Source organism: Drosophila simulans, chromosome X, assembly GCF_016746395.2.
Source record: "Drosophila simulans strain w501 chromosome X, Prin_Dsim_3.1, whole genome shotgun sequence".
In the NCBI taxonomy this organism is placed as follows: domain Eukaryota; kingdom Metazoa; phylum Arthropoda; class Insecta; order Diptera; family Drosophilidae; genus Drosophila; species Drosophila simulans.
The window spans coordinates 2900165-2918346 of NC_052525.2; the positions used below are offsets into that span (position 1 = coordinate 2900165).

Here is an 18182-nt window from a genome sequence, read left to right on the forward strand (position 1 = left end):
TAAAAATAATAATAAATGCCGCACACGCATGCATAAGCCTGTGTGTGTGTGCTTATGTATTTGAAGCCCTTCTTTTGTGGCATGGACAAAAAAAACCGACCAAGCAAGAAAATCCATTAAAAGAAACAAATCTCGTGGGCGAGAGCGAGAGAGCGATCTTTCTAAAAAATATAAAAAAAAAATACCACTGCAGGCACATAAAATGCGATTTAATTCCTCCAACACACACATACACCAAGAAAAATAAGGCGCAATGAACGAAGTCCAAAAACTCGATCGAGAGAGCAAGAAGAGAGCGAAAAAATGAAGCATAAACGGCATTTTTCCATTGTTGTGCGAGAGGGAGGGCGGCAGTGCGAGCGAGAGGGCAGATGGCTTGGCGCGCATTTGACCGCGGCAGCGACGCAGCCGTCGACTGCGGCAGAGGCTTGGGGCAAGATATGAGACCGTGGGAAAGAACAACGAAAGACATGACGTTGCTGTGTATTTGTGAGTGGCCGCATATATGCTGCCACAGCAGCGGGCACAAAAGTAGTGTACCTTAAAATTTTACAATGCAAACATATCGAATAGAATACAATGTTAACTGAATTTGAACTAAAATGCCGCTTAAATTTATATTACAACTGTTTGCAAACAGCAAACTTTCTTTTATGCTGCCCGCGGGTGTGCGAGTGTGTTTGCTTGCTCGAACGCTGACGGCTGTGTGTGTGCGTCTGCGCGCTGTTTGCCTTGCCTTGTCTGTTTTCACGTTACACTTTGTTTGCCCATTCGCTCCGCATGCGCAGCAGTGCTGCCAGCGAAAGGTTCGAAAAGTAGCCGAAGCGGAGCAAAGAAAAATGTAGCTGACTCTAGGGCTCATAATTGCGGCTGGAGTTGGCGGGAAAAAAGCCAAAGAGGCAGCGCCAGCGCGCAGCCGTTTAAATGCGAAGCGCAGACGCAACGGAGGAGAGAGAGAGCGCATTTGTCTTGATCTCCTTCGCGCCCATGCTCTCTGAGAAACCAACATGTGCAGCACAGCTGCAGAGCAACTACAGCTTTAAGCGGCCCGTTCCTTTTGTTCGATTCCTTCGCTTGCCCGCTCTTCCCCTTGTTTGCATTGTTGTTATTATTGCTGCTGGTCTCTCAACCACTTTTTGTTGCTTTAAACGTTTATTATTGAAGTATTTTTATGATGTTGCCATAAATCTGTTTATGCACTTCATTGCACTGTGGGTGCGAGTGAGAAGGGCTTAGTCAGCGAGGGGGGTGGGGTGGAAGTAGAACAGATGCACGTCAGTGTGACCGTTTTACCCAGAAAACTATTATGTTCTAACAAAACTTTAATTATTTTCGGAATTACCTATTTTATTGGAAAACTTACCTTAAATATGAAAATATTGATCACCCAAATGAAATAGAAACTTGTAAGTGGATTTTCCTACACGTTCGGCCGCCCCTTAAAAATTTGATAGTTCTAAACTAATTGAAGTGGATATCATAGCTTTAAAACGAAAGATCTTCAGTACTAATGGTGACTTTGTGATTTACACCCAAGGTTTCGAGGGCAAGAACTGCGAGCAGAACTACGACGACTGCCTGGGACATCTTTGCCAGAACGGAGGAACCTGCATCGATGGCATCTCGGACTACACCTGCCGCTGTCCGCCGAACTTCACGGGCAGATTCTGCCAGGACGACGTGGACGAGTGCGCCCAGCGGGATCACCCGGTGTGCCAGAACGGAGCCACCTGCACGAACACCCACGGATCGTACAGCTGCATCTGCGTGAATGGCTGGGCGGGCTTGGACTGCAGCAACAACACGGACGACTGCAAGCAGGCGGCCTGTTTCTACGGAGCCACGTGCATCGATGGCGTTGGCAGCTTCTACTGCCAGTGCACGAAGGGCAAGACGGGGCTGCTGTGCCACCTGGACGACGCCTGCACCTCGAATCCCTGCCACGCGGACGCCATTTGCGACACGAGCCCGATAAACGGCTCCTACGCCTGCTCCTGTGCCACCGGCTACAAGGGCGTGGACTGCTCGGAGGACATAGATGAGTGCGACCAGGGATCCCCGTGCGAACACAACGGCATATGCGTGAACACGCCGGGCAGCTACAGATGCAACTGCTCCCAGGGCTTCACGGGTCCGCGCTGCGAGACGAACATCAACGAGTGCGAATCGCATCCCTGCCAGAACGAGGGATCCTGCCTGGACGATCCGGGAACCTTCCGGTGCGTCTGCATGCCAGGATTCACGGGCACCCAGTGCGAGATCGACATCGACGAATGCCAGTCGAATCCCTGCCTGAACGACGGAACCTGCCACGACAAGATCAACGGCTTTAAATGCAGTTGTGCCCTGGGCTTCACGGGCGCACGATGTCAGATCAACATAGACGACTGCCAGTCGCAGCCGTGCAGGAATCGGGGCATCTGCCACGACTCCATAGCGGGCTACAGCTGCGAGTGTCCGCCGGGCTACACGGGCACCAGTTGCGAGATCAACATCAACGACTGCGACTCGAATCCCTGCCATCGGGGCAAGTGCATCGACGACGTGAACAGCTTCAAGTGCCTCTGTGACCCCGGCTACACGGGCTACATATGCCAGAAGCAGATCAACGAGTGCGAATCGAATCCCTGCCAGTTCGACGGCCACTGCCAGGACCGCGTGGGCAGCTACTACTGCCAGTGCCAGGCGGGAACCAGTGGCAAGAACTGCGAGGTCAACGTGAACGAGTGCCACAGCAATCCCTGCAACAATGGAGCCACCTGCATCGACGGCATCAACTCGTACAAGTGCCAGTGCGTGCCCGGCTTCACGGGCCAGCACTGCGAGAAGAACGTGGACGAGTGCATCAGCAGTCCGTGCGCCAACAATGGGGTCTGCATAGACCAGGTGAACGGCTACAAGTGCGAGTGTCCCCGTGGATTCTACGACGCCCACTGCCTGAGCGACGTGGACGAGTGCGCCTCGAATCCGTGCGTGAACGAGGGACGCTGCGAGGACGGAATCAACGAGTTCATCTGCCACTGCCCGCCGGGATACACGGGCAAGCGGTGCGAGCTGGACATCGACGAGTGCAGCAGCAATCCCTGCCAGCATGGAGGCACCTGCTACGACAAGCTCAACGCCTTCAGCTGCCAGTGCATGCCGGGCTATACGGGCCAGAAGTGCGAAACGAATATTGACGACTGTGTGACCAATCCCTGCGGAAACGGAGGCACCTGCATCGACAAGGTCAACGGTTACAAGTGCGTCTGCAAAGTGCCCTTCACGGGCAGGGACTGCGAGAGCAAGATGGATCCCTGCGCCAGCAATCGGTGCAAGAACGAGGCCAAGTGCACGCCGAGCTCGAACTTCCTGGACTTCTCCTGCACCTGCAAGCTGGGCTACACGGGCCGGTATTGCGATGAGGACATAGACGAGTGCTCGCTGAGCTCACCCTGCCGGAATGGAGCTAGCTGCCTGAATGTTCCCGGGTCGTACAGGTGCCTCTGCACCAAGGGCTACGAGGGCAGGGACTGCGCCATCAATACGGACGACTGCGCCTCGTTTCCGTGCCAGAACGGCGGAACCTGTCTGGACGGGATCGGTGACTACAGCTGCCTGTGCGTGGATGGCTTCGATGGCAAGCACTGCGAGACGGACATCAATGAGTGCCTGAGTCAGCCGTGCCAGAATGGAGCCACGTGCAGTCAGTACGTGAACAGCTACACCTGCACCTGTCCACTCGGATTCTCCGGCATCAATTGCCAGACGAACGACGAGGACTGCACGGAGAGCTCCTGCTTAAACGGTGGCAGCTGCATCGACGGCATCAATGGCTACAACTGCAGCTGCCTGGCTGGGTACTCCGGTGCCAATTGTCAGTACAAGCTGAACAAGTGCGATTCGAATCCCTGCCTGAACGGAGCCACCTGCCACGAGCAGAACAACGAGTACACCTGCCATTGTCCCAGTGGCTTCACGGGCAAGCAGTGCTCCGAGTATGTGGACTGGTGTGGCCAATCGCCGTGCGAGAATGGGGCGACCTGTAGCCAGATGAAGCATCAGTTTAGCTGCAAGTGCTCGGCGGGATGGACGGGTAAGCTGTGCGATGTTCAGACCATATCCTGCCAGGATGCGGCGGATCGGAAGGGTCTGAGCCTCCGGCAGTTGTGCAACAATGGCACGTGCAAGGATTACGGAAATAGTCACGTGTGCTACTGCTCCCAGGGCTACGCGGGTAGCTATTGCCAGAAGGAGATCGACGAGTGCCAGTCGCAACCGTGCCAGAATGGAGGAACCTGCCGAGATCTCATTGGAGCCTACGAGTGCCAGTGTCGCCAGGGCTTCCAGGGTCAGAACTGCGAACTGAACATCGATGACTGTGCCCCGAATCCCTGCCAGAATGGCGGCACCTGCCACGACCGGGTGATGAACTTCAGCTGCAGCTGTCCACCGGGAACGATGGGTATCATATGCGAGATCAACAAGGACGACTGCAAACCGGGAGCCTGCCACAACAACGGCAGCTGCATCGATCGCGTCGGAGGCTTCGAGTGCGTCTGCCAACCCGGTTTCGTGGGTGCCCGCTGCGAGGGCGACATCAACGAGTGCCTGAGCAATCCCTGCTCGAATGCCGGCACCCTGGACTGCGTCCAGCTGGTCAATAACTACCACTGCAACTGCCGACCTGGACACATGGGTCGGCACTGCGAGCACAAGGTGGACTTCTGTGCCCAGAGCCCGTGCCAGAATGGCGGCAACTGCAACATCCGACAGAGTGGCCACCACTGCATCTGCAATAATGGATTCTACGGGAAGAACTGTGAGCTGAGTGGCCAGGACTGTGATTCGAATCCCTGCCGGGTGGGCAACTGTGTCGTCGCGGACGAGGGATTCGGCTACAGATGCGATTGTCCGAGGGGCACACTGGGTGAGCACTGCGAGATCGATACCCTGGACGAATGTTCGCCGAATCCCTGTGCCCAGGGAGCTGCTTGCGAGGACCTCCTGGGCGACTTCGAGTGCCTCTGCCCGAGCAAATGGAAGGGCAAACGCTGCGATATCTACGATGCCAACTACCCGGGATGGAATGGCGGTTCGGGATCCGGAAATGATCGCTACGCCGCTGATCTGGAGCAGCAACGGGCCATGTGCGACAAGCGGGGCTGCACCGAAAAGCAGGGCAACGGCATCTGCGATTCCGATTGCAATACGTACGCCTGCAACTTCGATGGGAACGATTGCTCCCTGGGCATCAACCCGTGGGCCAATTGCACGGCCAACGAGTGCTGGAACAAGTTCAAGAACGGCAAGTGCAACGAGGAGTGCAACAATGCCGCCTGCCACTACGATGGTCACGACTGCGAGCGGAAACTGAAGAGCTGCGACAGCCTGTTCGACGCCTACTGCCAGAAGCACTACGGCGACGGCTTCTGCGACTACGGATGCAACAATGCGGAGTGCAGCTGGGACGGCCTCGACTGCGAGAACAAGACCCAGTCACCGGTGCTGGCCGAGGGCGCCATGTCCGTGGTGATGCTGATGAATGTGGAGGCGTTCCGCGAGATTCAGGCCCAGTTCCTCAGGAATATGAGCCACATGCTGCGCACAACGGTGCGGCTGAAGAAGGACGCCCTGGGCCACGACATCATCATCAACTGGAAGGACAATGTGCGCGTGCCGGAGATCGAGGACACGGACTTTGCGAGGAAAAACAAGATCCTGTACACGCAACAAGTCCACCAGACGGGCATTCAAATCTATTTGGAGATTGACAATCGCAAGTGCACCGAGTGCTTCACCCACGCCGTGGAGGCGGCCGAGTTCCTGGCTGCCACGGCGGCCAAACATCAGCTGAGGAACGACTTCCAGATACACAGTGTGCGGGGCATTAAGAATCCCGGCGATGAGGACAATGGCGAGCCGCCGGCGAATGTGAAGTACGTGATTACCGGCATCATACTGGTCATCATTGCATTGGCCTTCTTTGGCATGGTCTTGAGCACGCAAAGGAAGCGGGCGCATGGCGTCACCTGGTTCCCGGAGGGATTCCGAGCACCGGCGGCGGTTATGTCGCGGCGTCGACGTGATCCCCACGGCCAAGAGATGCGGAACCTCAACAAGCAGGTGGCCCTGCAGTCGCAGGGTGTTGGCCAGCCGGGTGCTCATTGGTCCGACGATGAATCGGATATGCCGTTGCCCAAGCGCCAGCGCAGCGATCCCGTTTCCGGTGTGGGTCTGGGCAACAATGGTGGCTACGCCAGTGATCACACCATGGTCAGCGAGTACGAGGAGGCGGATCAGAGGGTCTGGTCGCAGGCCCACCTGGATGTGGTCGATGTGCGGGCCATAATGACGCCGCCGGCGCACCAGGATGGCGGAAAGCACGACGTGGATGCACGCGGACCTTGCGGACTGACACCCCTAATGATTGCAGCCGTGCGAGGCGGAGGCCTGGACACGGGCGAGGACATCGAGAACAACGAGGACAGTACGGCCCAGGTGATTTCGGATTTACTGGCACAGGGAGCCGAGCTGAATGCCACAATGGACAAAACGGGCGAGACATCACTGCATTTGGCAGCTCGTTTCGCTCGAGCAGATGCCGCCAAGAGATTACTGGACGCCGGAGCGGATGCCAATTGCCAGGATAACACGGGCAGGACACCACTGCACGCTGCTGTGGCCGCCGACGCCATGGGTGTATTCCAGATACTGCTTAGGAACAGGGCTACCAATCTCAACGCCCGAATGCACGACGGCACAACGCCACTGATACTGGCAGCTCGTCTGGCCATCGAGGGCATGGTGGAGGATCTGATCACCGCCGATGCGGATATCAATGCGGCGGACAACTCCGGCAAGACCGCTCTCCACTGGGCAGCGGCGGTTAACAACACCGAGGCGGTGAACATTCTGCTAATGCACCACGCCAATCGCGACGCCCAGGACGACAAGGACGAGACACCGCTGTTCCTGGCCGCGCGCGAGGGCAGCTACGAGGCGTGCAAGGCGCTGCTGGACAACTTTGCCAATCGCGAGATTACCGATCACATGGACCGACTGCCGCGCGACGTGGCCAGCGAGCGACTGCATCACGATATCGTCAGGCTGCTGGACGAGCATGTGCCGCGATCTCCGCAAATGCTGAGCATGACGCCGCAGGCCATGATCGGATCCCCGCCGCCGGGTCAGCAGCAGCCGCAGCTGATCACACAGCCGACGGTCATTTCCGCCGGAAACGGCGGCAACAATGGCAACGGCAACGCCAGCGGAAAGCAGAGCAGCCAGACGGCCAAGCAGAAGGCGGCCAAGAAGGCCAAGCTGATCGAGGGCAGTCCCGACAACGGACTGGACGCCACGGGCAGCTTGCGACGCAAGGCCAGTTCAAAAAAGACAAGTGCGGCCTCAAAAAAGGCCGCCAACCTGAATGGCCTGAATCCGGGCCAGCTGACGGGCGTGTCGGGCGTGCCGGGTGTACCGCCCTCGAATTCAGCGGCACAAGCAGCTGCAGCGGCAGCGGCAGCCGTGGCGGCCATGTCCCACGAACTGGAGGGATCGCCGGTGGGCGTGGGCATGGGCGGGAATCTGCCCAGTCCGTACGACACCAGCTCGATGTACTCGAACGCGATGGCCGCACCGCTGGCGAACGGCAATCCGAACACAGGCGCCAAGCAGCCGCCGAGCTATGAGGATTGCATCAAGGTAAGTGGAGTGGGCTGTGAGATCAGTGACGCTGGAAGTGGAAACACACTCATATATCTATTGCAGAATGCGCAGTCGATGCAATCGCTGCAGGGCAACGGTCTGGACATGATCAAGCTGGAGAACTACGGCTACTCGATGGGCTCGCCATTTCAGCAGGAGCTGCTCAACGGCCAAGGACTCGGGATGAATGGGAACGGCCAGCGGAACGGAGTCGGGCCCGGCGTCCTGCCCGGCGGCCTCTGCGGAATGGGCGGCCTGACTGGAGCCGGCAACGGAAATAGCCACGAGCAGGGACTCAGTCCGCCGTACTCGAACCAGTCGCCGCCGCATTCGGTGCAGAGCAGCCTGGCGCTTTCGCCGCACGCGTACTTGGGTGAGTTTCAAGTCAACACACATTGCAATTGGGTGCTAGTGTTTATGTATTAATCTTTCCATTCACACGTTGCAGGCTCGCCATCGCCGGCCAAGTCGCGACCCAGTCTACCCACCTCGCCCACCCACATCCAGGCGATGAGGCATGCCACACAGCAGAAGCAGTTCGGTGGCAGCAATCTGAATAGCCTGCTGGGCGGTGCCAATGGAGGGGGCGTGGTCGGCGGAGGAGGAGGTGGTGCAGGTGGCCAGGGGCCACAGAACTCGCCCGTGAGCTTGGGAATCATCTCGCCGACGGGCAGCGACATGGGCATCATGCTCGCCCCGCCCCAATCCTCGAAGAACAGTGCAATAATGCAGACGATATCACCCCAGCAACAGCAGCAGCAGCAGCAACAGCAGCAACATCAGCAGCAGCAACAGCAGCAGCAGCAGCAGCAACAGCAGCAACTCGGAGGCCTGGAGTTCGGTTCAGCGGGCTTGGACCTGAATGGATTTTGTGGATCTCCGGGTAGGTGGTCACTCATGACCTTAGATGTTTGTGTGCTCTATCACTAGCTGACTAATCGTTCTACCATCTCAACTTGCAGACTCATTTCACTCGGGTCAAATGAATCCGCCCTCGATACAAAGTTCGATGTCCGGCTCGTCGCCGTCGACCAACATGCTGTCGCCGTCGTCGCAGCACAACCAGCAGGCCTTCTACCAGTACCTAACGCCTCCGAGCCAGCATTCCGGCGGCCATACGCCGCAGCACTTGGTCCAAACGCTGGACAGCTACCCGACGCCCTCGCCGGAGTCACCTGGCCACTGGTCCTCATCCTCGCCGCGATCGAATTCCGATTGGAGCGAGGGCGTCCAGTCGCCGGCGGCAAATAATCTCTACATTTCCGGTGGCCATCAGGCCAACAAGGGATCCGAGGCCATCTACATTTGACCGTGAGCGCGAGGTGATCTGGATGATCGGATGATGGACATCGCGCCAGGATAATTGGATGGTTCGCCAAGGATAACAGCAGAGGGACTCTTAAAGAGTCCGCGGCTACGTTCGATCTAAAATGCTATATATTGTAATTCTCTAATCCCTACGATTATGTATTTTTTCACGCGACTTTTTTTTTTTTGTGTGTCTATAAGTTTTAGTTGTTAGTTCGAAATACGCAATTCTAGCGGAAGAAGCGTCATAAATTGTAGTAACTTAAATTATTTTAATGCTTGTTGTACAGTGCGCGCCGATCGCATATATATATATATATAGATATTGATATAGATATATGTATATCTGCTCATAGATATACCAGTTAAGAGCTCGTTTTGTGGCGCATTTTATTTTATTGTCGTAACGTCATCGTAGCTTCCAGTAAAAAAAAGAACAAAAAAACAAAAGAATCAACATAATGAGATGAGGAACTAAACTTAGCGCAAATTCTGATTGATCGATTATACGTTTGTGGGACATTTGTAGTTGTAAGCGACCATTATATCACTAGGCCATAAGACTACGCTAAGTTTTTATCGAATTCTACACTTAATTGTGGCCCACATGCTATATGAATACATAAATTTCGTAGTTCTGTAGGCTTTGAAACTGAAGTGCTTATATAAACAAAATTGTTAGACCGTACACCGCATCGAACCTTTTTTTTTACACCGAGTTTTTTTTTATTATTATTATTATGACTATTATGTATTATTACATACTGACTAAGCTAAACTGTAAAAAGATTCTCATAACTGTTCGATTTAAGTTGACACATACAAATACAAAAGGATTTGCAAAAATTACACAAAAATCACCAATGGAAACGTATAAGTCTAATTGAAAGATGAAAAAGAAAAGGAAAAACCCCGAAATGACAGTAACCAGCCAAGTTTACTATATATATAAGGCCCCTCTACGATCTAAGTTGATGAACAGATATTTTCAAAAAATATACAACAGAAAGAACACACTTAGAGAACTGCAAGTGCGATTTTCTCGTTCGATTTGCACTAATTTTAATTTGAAACGGTATTGCTTTCTTTCGTCTATATTTTGTGTGTAAGTTTTTAATGTGTAAATTGTAAAATTACTTGTTTTCCTAACTTAAACAGCCAGACAGCAAAACGAAACTGCAACCTTTTTGAGATAAATAATAAATATTAAATAATTATTTTAAAAGCCGTGTGTTTATTTCATATTATGTGTGTAGATTGTGCTAAAAACGCAGAAGAAAGGCTGCAATTCTTCAGCTGGAACAAAGTATAACATTTCCACATTTAACCTTTGACCCCCACACGCAGAAAAAGAACCGTTTTTCGTGTGTCAATGTGTACATGTATTTAATGTTAACTATACTTTAAAACTTCTCACCACGCTCACCACGATTGGATTAGTGTTCTTGTGTTGTGTGCGCTGTGTTCTTATGTCAAAAAAAAAATGGACTATTAATATTTGGAACATTTCGACTAGATCTCCTTCTTGGACTCGTCCACTTCCGTTTCCGCTGCAATTGCATTCAATGGCGGATTTTGGGATTCCTCGGCAGGGCCAACACTGGCCTTCTCCGGTTTCTTGGCCCCCGGAACGAAGGGGCAAACGCCGCCCTTGCACTCGAAGGGGAAGTCGGGTCCCTTCTTGATCACATTGCCCTGGGCGTCCTTCTTCTCCCATGGATTCCAGTAGCGCAGGATTATCGGCTGCACAAATTTGTGCCAAATGTACAGAAGCAGTGGAATGATGAAACAGGGCACGCAAACCATTGTTCTGCTTAGAAGCGGGTCAAAAAGGGGCTGGTTATTGGTGTGGCAGTGATTACGACTATTGCGGAGCGTACCTTCTTAAAGTTAGCTTACTGGCTCCGGAAAATCGTTTTTCTCGCTTTGATTTCCTTAATTCAACTATTTATTTATTGTCAAAAATGCCAGTGTAGCCAGTTCACTGGCGTTTGGTATTAAGCCTGAAAACGTGACGCATTTACTGTTATCTGGAAAATATACGTACTCTCTAGCAAAGATCGCAACCGGTTGCACTAATATAGTCCGGACTCGAACCAGCTAGCAAAAACCTTTTGAAATATTAACCCTTATGTGCACACCTTAGCTTTTTACAAAACAGTTGAAATTTTGTCATATCAAATATTTATTTCACTTGCAGAGTGCTTAACCCATCAAAGGGCAGCGGTAGGGAACGCCAGAGCGACAACAGTACTCCCTGCCCGCCTGCAGGTTCGTATTAACCCATTGGTTGTGACAGTTCTTGATGAACAAATAGGCCCGCTCCTTGTGGCAATCGTGACCCAGTGCGGAGCACACTATATTTGCGGAATTCGGCAGGTGTTGCACGATCTGAAATGAACGGGTGAGTTTTATAGAGCGCTCCTCCTCATGTTCCTCCTCCTTCTCATGTACTCACCGTCTCTAGGCATTTGGTTTGACACTGCTTGCGACCGATGGCGTTGCAGGGGAACATGTGATCCAGCTCCTGGTGGATTAGTGGCTTCGTCGGCAGGCCATTGGGGATTTGCGAGGAGAGGAACACGCCGCAGGTGCACGGCACTGGCTGATTATCCTGGGGAGCTGCAGGTAGTCCCGGTGTCGGTGGCAAGGGAATGGTGCTAACCAGACTGGGGGTTGTGCTCAGCGGACTCGTGGTTGGCTCTATCGATCGTGTGGATCCTTCCGACGTTCCGGTGAGCGGGGCCTCGCCAACGGTCGATTCTGTGGTGGCATTGTTAGCAATGGATTCCGAGCTGGCTTCCAACTCGCTGGCGGGCGTTGTCATGATCACAAACTCAACGGCCGTGGGCCAATCCTCTGCGGCTGCTGTGCTGCTGCTGGTGGTGCTGCTCATGGTGCTGGTTTCCAGTTTGACAGGCTTCGTCTTCACACGCTTGTCCTTGATGAGGTTGCCATTGCCGTAGAGCGGCTTCTTGTAGACTATCTTGGAGGCCTCCAGATGGATGGCCAGCAGAAGCGTCAGCAGCAGCAGGGAATTCTTAAAGGCGCCTGATATATGATATGATATGAGAAGTGATCTTTAGCTAATATTACTTTCAAAGCTTACCCATCTTGGTATCTCTGAAACACTGAATACTTCTGCCTTTGCGCCATCCATTTTATAAGCCATTTCTTACGTGGCTTGCAGTTTTTCAAGACGAAGTTCAAGTTGTGAGAACCGACAAATTGTGTCAGGGTTATGTCTGATTAAGCAGAATTTTCACACCGCTGGTGAAATTCATTCATTTAGAGGAAAGTAAGAAGAAAGTAGAAGATTACTTCCGAAAATTATGCTTATTGATTACCCAAAAGTTGTGTTTCAGCTGCACAAAGATTCTCAATTGATTGGATTGCTTTCGAAACTACTTTCCAAAATCTTTTTAAACATCCCGCCAAACTAAAATAAAACTGTTATGATTATAATAACAGATGGATAACATAAACGACCGCTCAAACAGCAATTATTATCCAAATTATACAAGTTATAATATGATAATAGTAACAATCGTTTCAACATAAGCAAAGCTTTGGTTTTTAACCTCATTATATATAGATTTAATTTAATTTTCTTGTTTGGTTTGTTTTTCGTTAAGTTAGTATTTTTTGTGCTGTTTGCGAAACTTAACAGAAATACCAATGTTGGGCGGGCAACATTTGAAAATATATACAGATTATCGATATGCATCTTGACCGAAGTTTTAAATGTATGTTATTTGTTAAGCTCAACAATCCCATAGATTTATGCCATAAAAATGTCAAAATTATCGTTGCTTCAAATGATTTAAGTACAAAATTCGAGTTTCGATAAACGGCTAACAGTGCCGTACTCACCACGGTGCGCCCAACAGCACACGCAGCCGGCTGTGGTGGGTTCGCTGGACAGGCGGTGCGGTGAATATACTAGTTGCTGAAGCTTGCCGCAAAAAAGAAAACAAAACAGATCGAAAAACACAGCAAACAGCAAAATTATACGCCATTAATTGCCCGATAAACTTACCGATGGCCGATAAGCAGCGGCTAAGTGACCCGTAACACCCAGCGATAAGATCCAGATAAGATTGGAGTTAAATTTGGGTTTGGCATCCGCATCGAAATCGCCGCTATCGGAATTCACTTGCCCACCAGCCACCGCGCCGTCCAAGACGTCCCAGTTTTGATCCAGAAATCCGCACACACACCCATACACTGCCAAGATGCCCGAATACGTGCCGGCACGGGGCTTCAAGGAGATGGAGAACCTGATCAAGCTGTACGAGAACCAGCGCAGCCCCATCTACATCTACTTCTACGGCGAGAAGGACAAGGAAGGGCGCAGCTGGTGTCCGGACTGCGTGGCGGGTAGGTGACGAATTCTCCTCGCCCACCGGGGCAACCGACAGTAACTCGTTACTAGTCCACTTCTGCTTATCACGCTTCTCACTTGTGGTTTTCGGTTAGTTAGTTTCCACCCAGGAACGCTTCACGTAGCTATGTTACTTGAGTTGCTTTTGGTTTGATTTTCGCTCTCCATTGAGAGTTCCATCTGCATTGTACATTGTCTTCATCATTTCGCTTCATTTCATCGCAGAGTTATAACCCCAACCCAGTTAACCCCATTATCGCTGATATTTTCCAGCCGAGGAAACTATCATGAGTGCCTTCCGCAACCACGCGCCGGCGGATTGCTTGATCCTGGTGGTGGACGTGGGCAGCCGGGAGTTCTGGATTGGCAAGGACAACATGTTCCGAAAGCCGCCATACTCGGTGGAGGGCATACCGACCCTTATACGCTGGAAGGGCGTGGAGCGCCTGGATGGGGATCAGCTGCTCAAGTCCAGTCTCCTGGAGCTCTTTTTCGAGGAGACCGATCCGAAGAAGTCCAATTTTGTCGCCCAATAAAACGCGATTTGGCTTTGGCTTAAACTCACTCCCACTCTCTCTCTCTCTCTCTCAATCACTCTCTCTTCCGCTGCGGCTCTCTCTTTGCTGTGCGCTCAACTCGGTGGAGAACGAGTGGAATTGTCGTGGGAGGGGTGGTGCGAAAATGGGGGAATGGAGAAACGGGGGAGAACAGAATGAGTCGAGCACTTTTGGCTGACAGCGCGCCGCTCGGCACTTGCTCGTTTATTTGCACGCATGTCGTCGACCAGGACGAATCGTTTGGCAGAGCGCGGCTGAAAAAGGAATCGCAAACGGGGCTGTAACGGTAATAGCGGCACACGCGTCCAACGGTAAACACGCGTGCCAACGCGCCATCTCGCTCGCACGCGCGTATGCCGCGATTTAAGTTTTGTTTTATTTTTTGCAAGTGTTCCAAACTAAAAAGCCTAACAAAACACAAAACCCGAAACAGTTCTCAAGAAATAGGTAAATGCAATGGAAAATAGCTAAACATAACGGAGAAGCGCAAAGTACCGTTGAGTTTGCAGCACACGACCGCACAGTTGGGCAAGCTGGATTAACTGTAAACATGCTGAACATAAACAATGGAGAAAAACGTGATAGATCCTGCAGGAAAGTGAATGCTATCAACTTGTAAGGTTATATATAAATCAAGAATGGGCTGGCAACGGTAAACGCTGTTGCGTTTTTCTCTAACGGTTTGAAAGTAAAATAAATATTAAATTATACTTATATTAAAAGTTTCGTAAGTAAAGTAACATTAAAAATAAACTAAAGGTAAAGGTATAAAATGAGTATATGTTCAATATTTAGCAAATTTAAAAACCAGGCAAACGCATTTACCGTAATTTCTTAGCCAAAAACCCTGTTGCTTCAGCCGCGTTGCATATTAATTGTGTGGCAAGACTGTTGCTTCTCGTCTATGATTTGCTTGGTAACTTTTACGTTAGATCATTGACAAATCAATGAATAAATAAATCAGTAGCCAGAGACAGCAACATGCACCGTGATCCACTTGGCGGCATGGTGCTAAATTATTAAAAACGCGAAGATGACAACAAAATCGTTCGAACGAGTCGCGGCGAATGGTTAAATGGGAAAGTAAAAAACAAATAAATTAAATTAAATTGGCAGCGATCGAACTGGGAGACAGCGAGGAAAATGCTGAAGGTTGCAAAAATATATGATTTTATCGCCTCGCAGGCGCTACAAATTTCGTTTGCCACACCATTCGTTCTATATTATTTATTGGCACTTTCAAAAAATATCACATATTATATGTAAATTTGTTCTCTTTTTAATGGAAACATGCGCTTATGGTTTTAATGGCTCAGCCCAAAAATATGCGTTCATTTTTTTCCGCTTACATAAAGTGAGTTACTGGTTTAGTTGATTTAGATATATTAGATATATATGTATGTATATTCCAAATTCCTGTGCCGAAATTTCATCTATAGAAAGTTGAAGAAAATAATGTATGTACATTTTCGCCATGACTTGACCTTGGCATATTTAATGTGGCGAAAAATTGAATTTAATGAGCAGTCAGAAAACATTGGAAATTTATAATAAACGAAATCAAATTCTGATTTCGATGTCTTATTTCTGTGCGGACTTCGTTGTTCTGTCAATTAAGGCCAGAAAATTCTTAATGAGGCACGTAACAAGCTAGACAGCTGATCGTTTGCACCCCCACCCCCTCTACAAAGATCGCACCCCTGACGATCCAAATTCAGCGAAATGTCATTAAAGAAGCTCGTAAAAATCCGCAATCCAAATTGCAAATAAATTAAACATACGCAGAATACGAAACCGAATGCATATACATATTATTATTATATTATATACATAACGTCCATGCGGATTGGCGGATCGGTAGGATCCACAAATTCTTTTCTTGGGTTCTAAATCTTTTAACGCAACGGATACTTGTATTTATTTTGGTTTTGCCAACCGCATGCACCTGCAAGTGTTTCGATTTATAGTGTCATTGAAAATCATATTTTATTTATAATCTCTATATGCGAGACGAGATTCTTAGGATCTGCATCGTTGTATACTTCATTTATTATTGCTCTTTATATTTAATTGACGCATTTAGTCCATAGGAACAGCAAAAGCAAACGTGTGGTGCATATAGGAACGATATGTGGAAAAGTTATATCTATAATGATGATATAGCTGATACATGTGCCAGTGTGCACATATTTTATATTTGCTGCGCAGACCTCTGCACATACATACATATATATATATACATATATATTTATCGGTCTATATATATTGAATTTTCATAAGCGGATCGAAATCAAAAATAACAGGAAAAAAATGAAATATACGCAAAAATCCAATCAAATGTCACACTCGGTTGGATTTGAAGAGCAAAGAGTGAATTTTTTTTGAAAGGTGAGGGAAAACAAAATATATACATATATTATATATATATATATCAAACAACTAGAGGTAGGATTCAGATAATTCAATTCAATAGTATGAACAAATTCGAAGAAAGATGTTTAGAACTGAAAAATAAAGACATTACATAATTAGTATATGGATTTCTTTTTCGAAAACTGACCCTTCCAGTGTTTGAATTCCGATCGTGTGGCCTAGAAAAAAAAAACGATGAACCTTATCAACGCGCATTTAACCCTATAGTGCCCCCGCTGCCTTCACTTTTTCGGCAGCATTTGCCCCAATTTGGTAATGAGCCATGTGGTCAGCCCCTGGGCATTTACTGACCGATTTCCCCAAATGAATGCGATAAATTAACGTGTACTACCTAAATATGTGAAGGGGGTAGGGGAGGGGGGAGGGTATTCTTATCAGAATGTGCAGAAGTTCCAACTGATAGAGCGTTCGGGGCAAACAAAACCTAAAACGAGACCGAACGAGGCGAAAGTCAAACAAACAACAGAAATAACAATTTTTTGCCGGCAACGTTGCTAATGACGACACTGAAAAAAGGGCGTTGAGAAGGGGGCGGGGCCGAGGTGGGCGAGGGGTGTCAACTGCCGCGCGCTATTTGAAAATCGTTAACAACGTCAATGGCAACAAAAGTGCAGCACATTTTCTGAAGCTGCACTTGGGGAAAAATAAGATAGTATTCTTATGCGCTCATTAGTTGTATTCTATAAAAATCGTAATGTTTTATTATTTTATTTTTCCGATTTTCCAAAGTTATGTGCAAGCTAAACAAACAAGTGCGAAAATAATTACTTTAATTTATTTGTTTATCACTTTATAGCATTTCAGTTAATTCCACTTAATAGCAGTCTGATAGCAGGTGCTTCGAATGATATGTTTAGAAAATTGATAAGATATAAAGAATAATTTATTTATTTCATATCAATGAAAAGGGCACTCGGTAATTAAAATTACATATATTTTTACTGAATATTTGAAGCAATAAATGCATTTCTTTGATTACGATTAGCTATTCCAACTTCTGTTTGTATATATTAACCCATATTTTGCCAATTTTAAGGATTCCTTTTTTTTTTATTTTCCGTATGTATATGTGCACAAGGGATATCGAATATCTTTTATTAATAATTCTAAATTATTTCGGGTACTATTTGTTTTGGAAAGCTTCCGTTAGCCGGTGGTCTTCATTTCAATTTCTTTTGGCTTTCATCGCAGCCCCCTCTTAACCCTACACCGCCCACCCCCTCCTCGTTTTTGTTGACGTTGGCTTAACACTTTCCGACCTTTTTTTCGATGCGGTTCGATGGCAACGGCGCTCGAAACTCAGAATCAGTCGGGCTGCGTTGTCAGAGCGGTTGTGTTCTGCTGCTCGGAACTCGGTTTCCGATTCGATTCCGATGCCAATTGGACTCTCACTGGAGGCACCTAGGCACATACAGTTCCATTTGGTGTTTGTTTAATTGCAATTACAGTACGCAGTGCCAGCAGCAATGGCCATAACCATCATAATAATAATAAAAATAACAATAACGAACGACAGCACAACAGCAGCGCCAGCAATAAACAAATTGATTTGTCACAACGAAGATCGGCAGCCGAGCAATAAAATCAAATAAGAAAGAAGCTCGTGATCGTGATTGTGATTGTGATTGTGATTGTGATTGTGATCATTAGCGAACATCCAACAACAATCAAGATTGAGCGTCGTCGTCGTGCAATTTTTGCCCTGTTTCTGCAATTTCAGATTTAAGTGCAGCATGTGACAACTAGTTGATCAATTGGTATTTTCAATTCAATGGATTCTGCGAATCTAAATCTAATTTTCGAACACTGAAATA

The 18182-nt window shown here is 48.9% G+C and overlaps 4 protein-coding genes across 4 annotated transcripts in view; 2 read left to right on the forward strand and 2 right to left on the reverse strand.

Moving 5' to 3' along the window:
* LOC6725000 (neurogenic locus Notch protein) overlaps positions 1–10219 on the forward strand; it is a 35585-nt gene extending 25366 nt beyond the window's left edge. The window contains exons 6-9 of the mRNA XM_039298055.2: positions 1538–7683; positions 7750–8059; positions 8135–8569; positions 8649–10219. Of these exons, the coding sequence (XP_039153989.1) occupies positions 1538–7683; positions 7750–8059; positions 8135–8569; positions 8649–8995 (7238 nt within the window). The 3' untranslated portion in view covers positions 8996–10219. The remainder of the gene's footprint in view (positions 1–1537; positions 7684–7749; positions 8060–8134; positions 8570–8648) is intronic.
* A 133-nt stretch (positions 10220–10352) lies between these two features.
* LOC6725001 (UPF0729 protein GD16342) lies at positions 10353–11027 on the reverse strand. Its single transcript, XM_016173028.3, has 2 exons — positions 10875–11027; positions 10353–10804 (listed from the first exon to the last, which is right to left on the reverse strand). The coding sequence occupies exon 2, from the start codon at positions 10798–10800 to the stop codon at positions 10507–10509; it is 294 nt and encodes a 97-aa protein (XP_016037953.1). The 5' UTR covers positions 10801–10804; positions 10875–11027; the 3' UTR covers positions 10353–10506.
* Positions 11028–11155: 128 nt separating this feature from the next.
* On the reverse strand, positions 11156–12169 carry LOC6725002 (follicle cell protein 3C-1). The gene is given in 4 exon segments (XM_002106000.4): positions 11156–11385; positions 11453–12045; positions 12104–12118; positions 12121–12169. Coding segments are annotated over 4 exon segments (840 nt in total). The 5' UTR covers positions 12167–12169; the 3' UTR covers positions 11156–11199.
* A 607-nt stretch (positions 12170–12776) lies between these two features.
* LOC6725003 (thioredoxin domain-containing protein 17) lies at positions 12777–13942 on the forward strand. Its single transcript, XM_002106001.4, has 2 exons — positions 12777–13374; positions 13652–13942. The coding sequence occupies exons 1-2, from the start codon at positions 13230–13232 to the stop codon at positions 13912–13914; spliced, it is 408 nt and encodes a 135-aa protein (XP_002106037.1). The 5' UTR covers positions 12777–13229; the 3' UTR covers positions 13915–13942.
* Positions 13943–18182: the final 4240 nt, after the last annotated feature.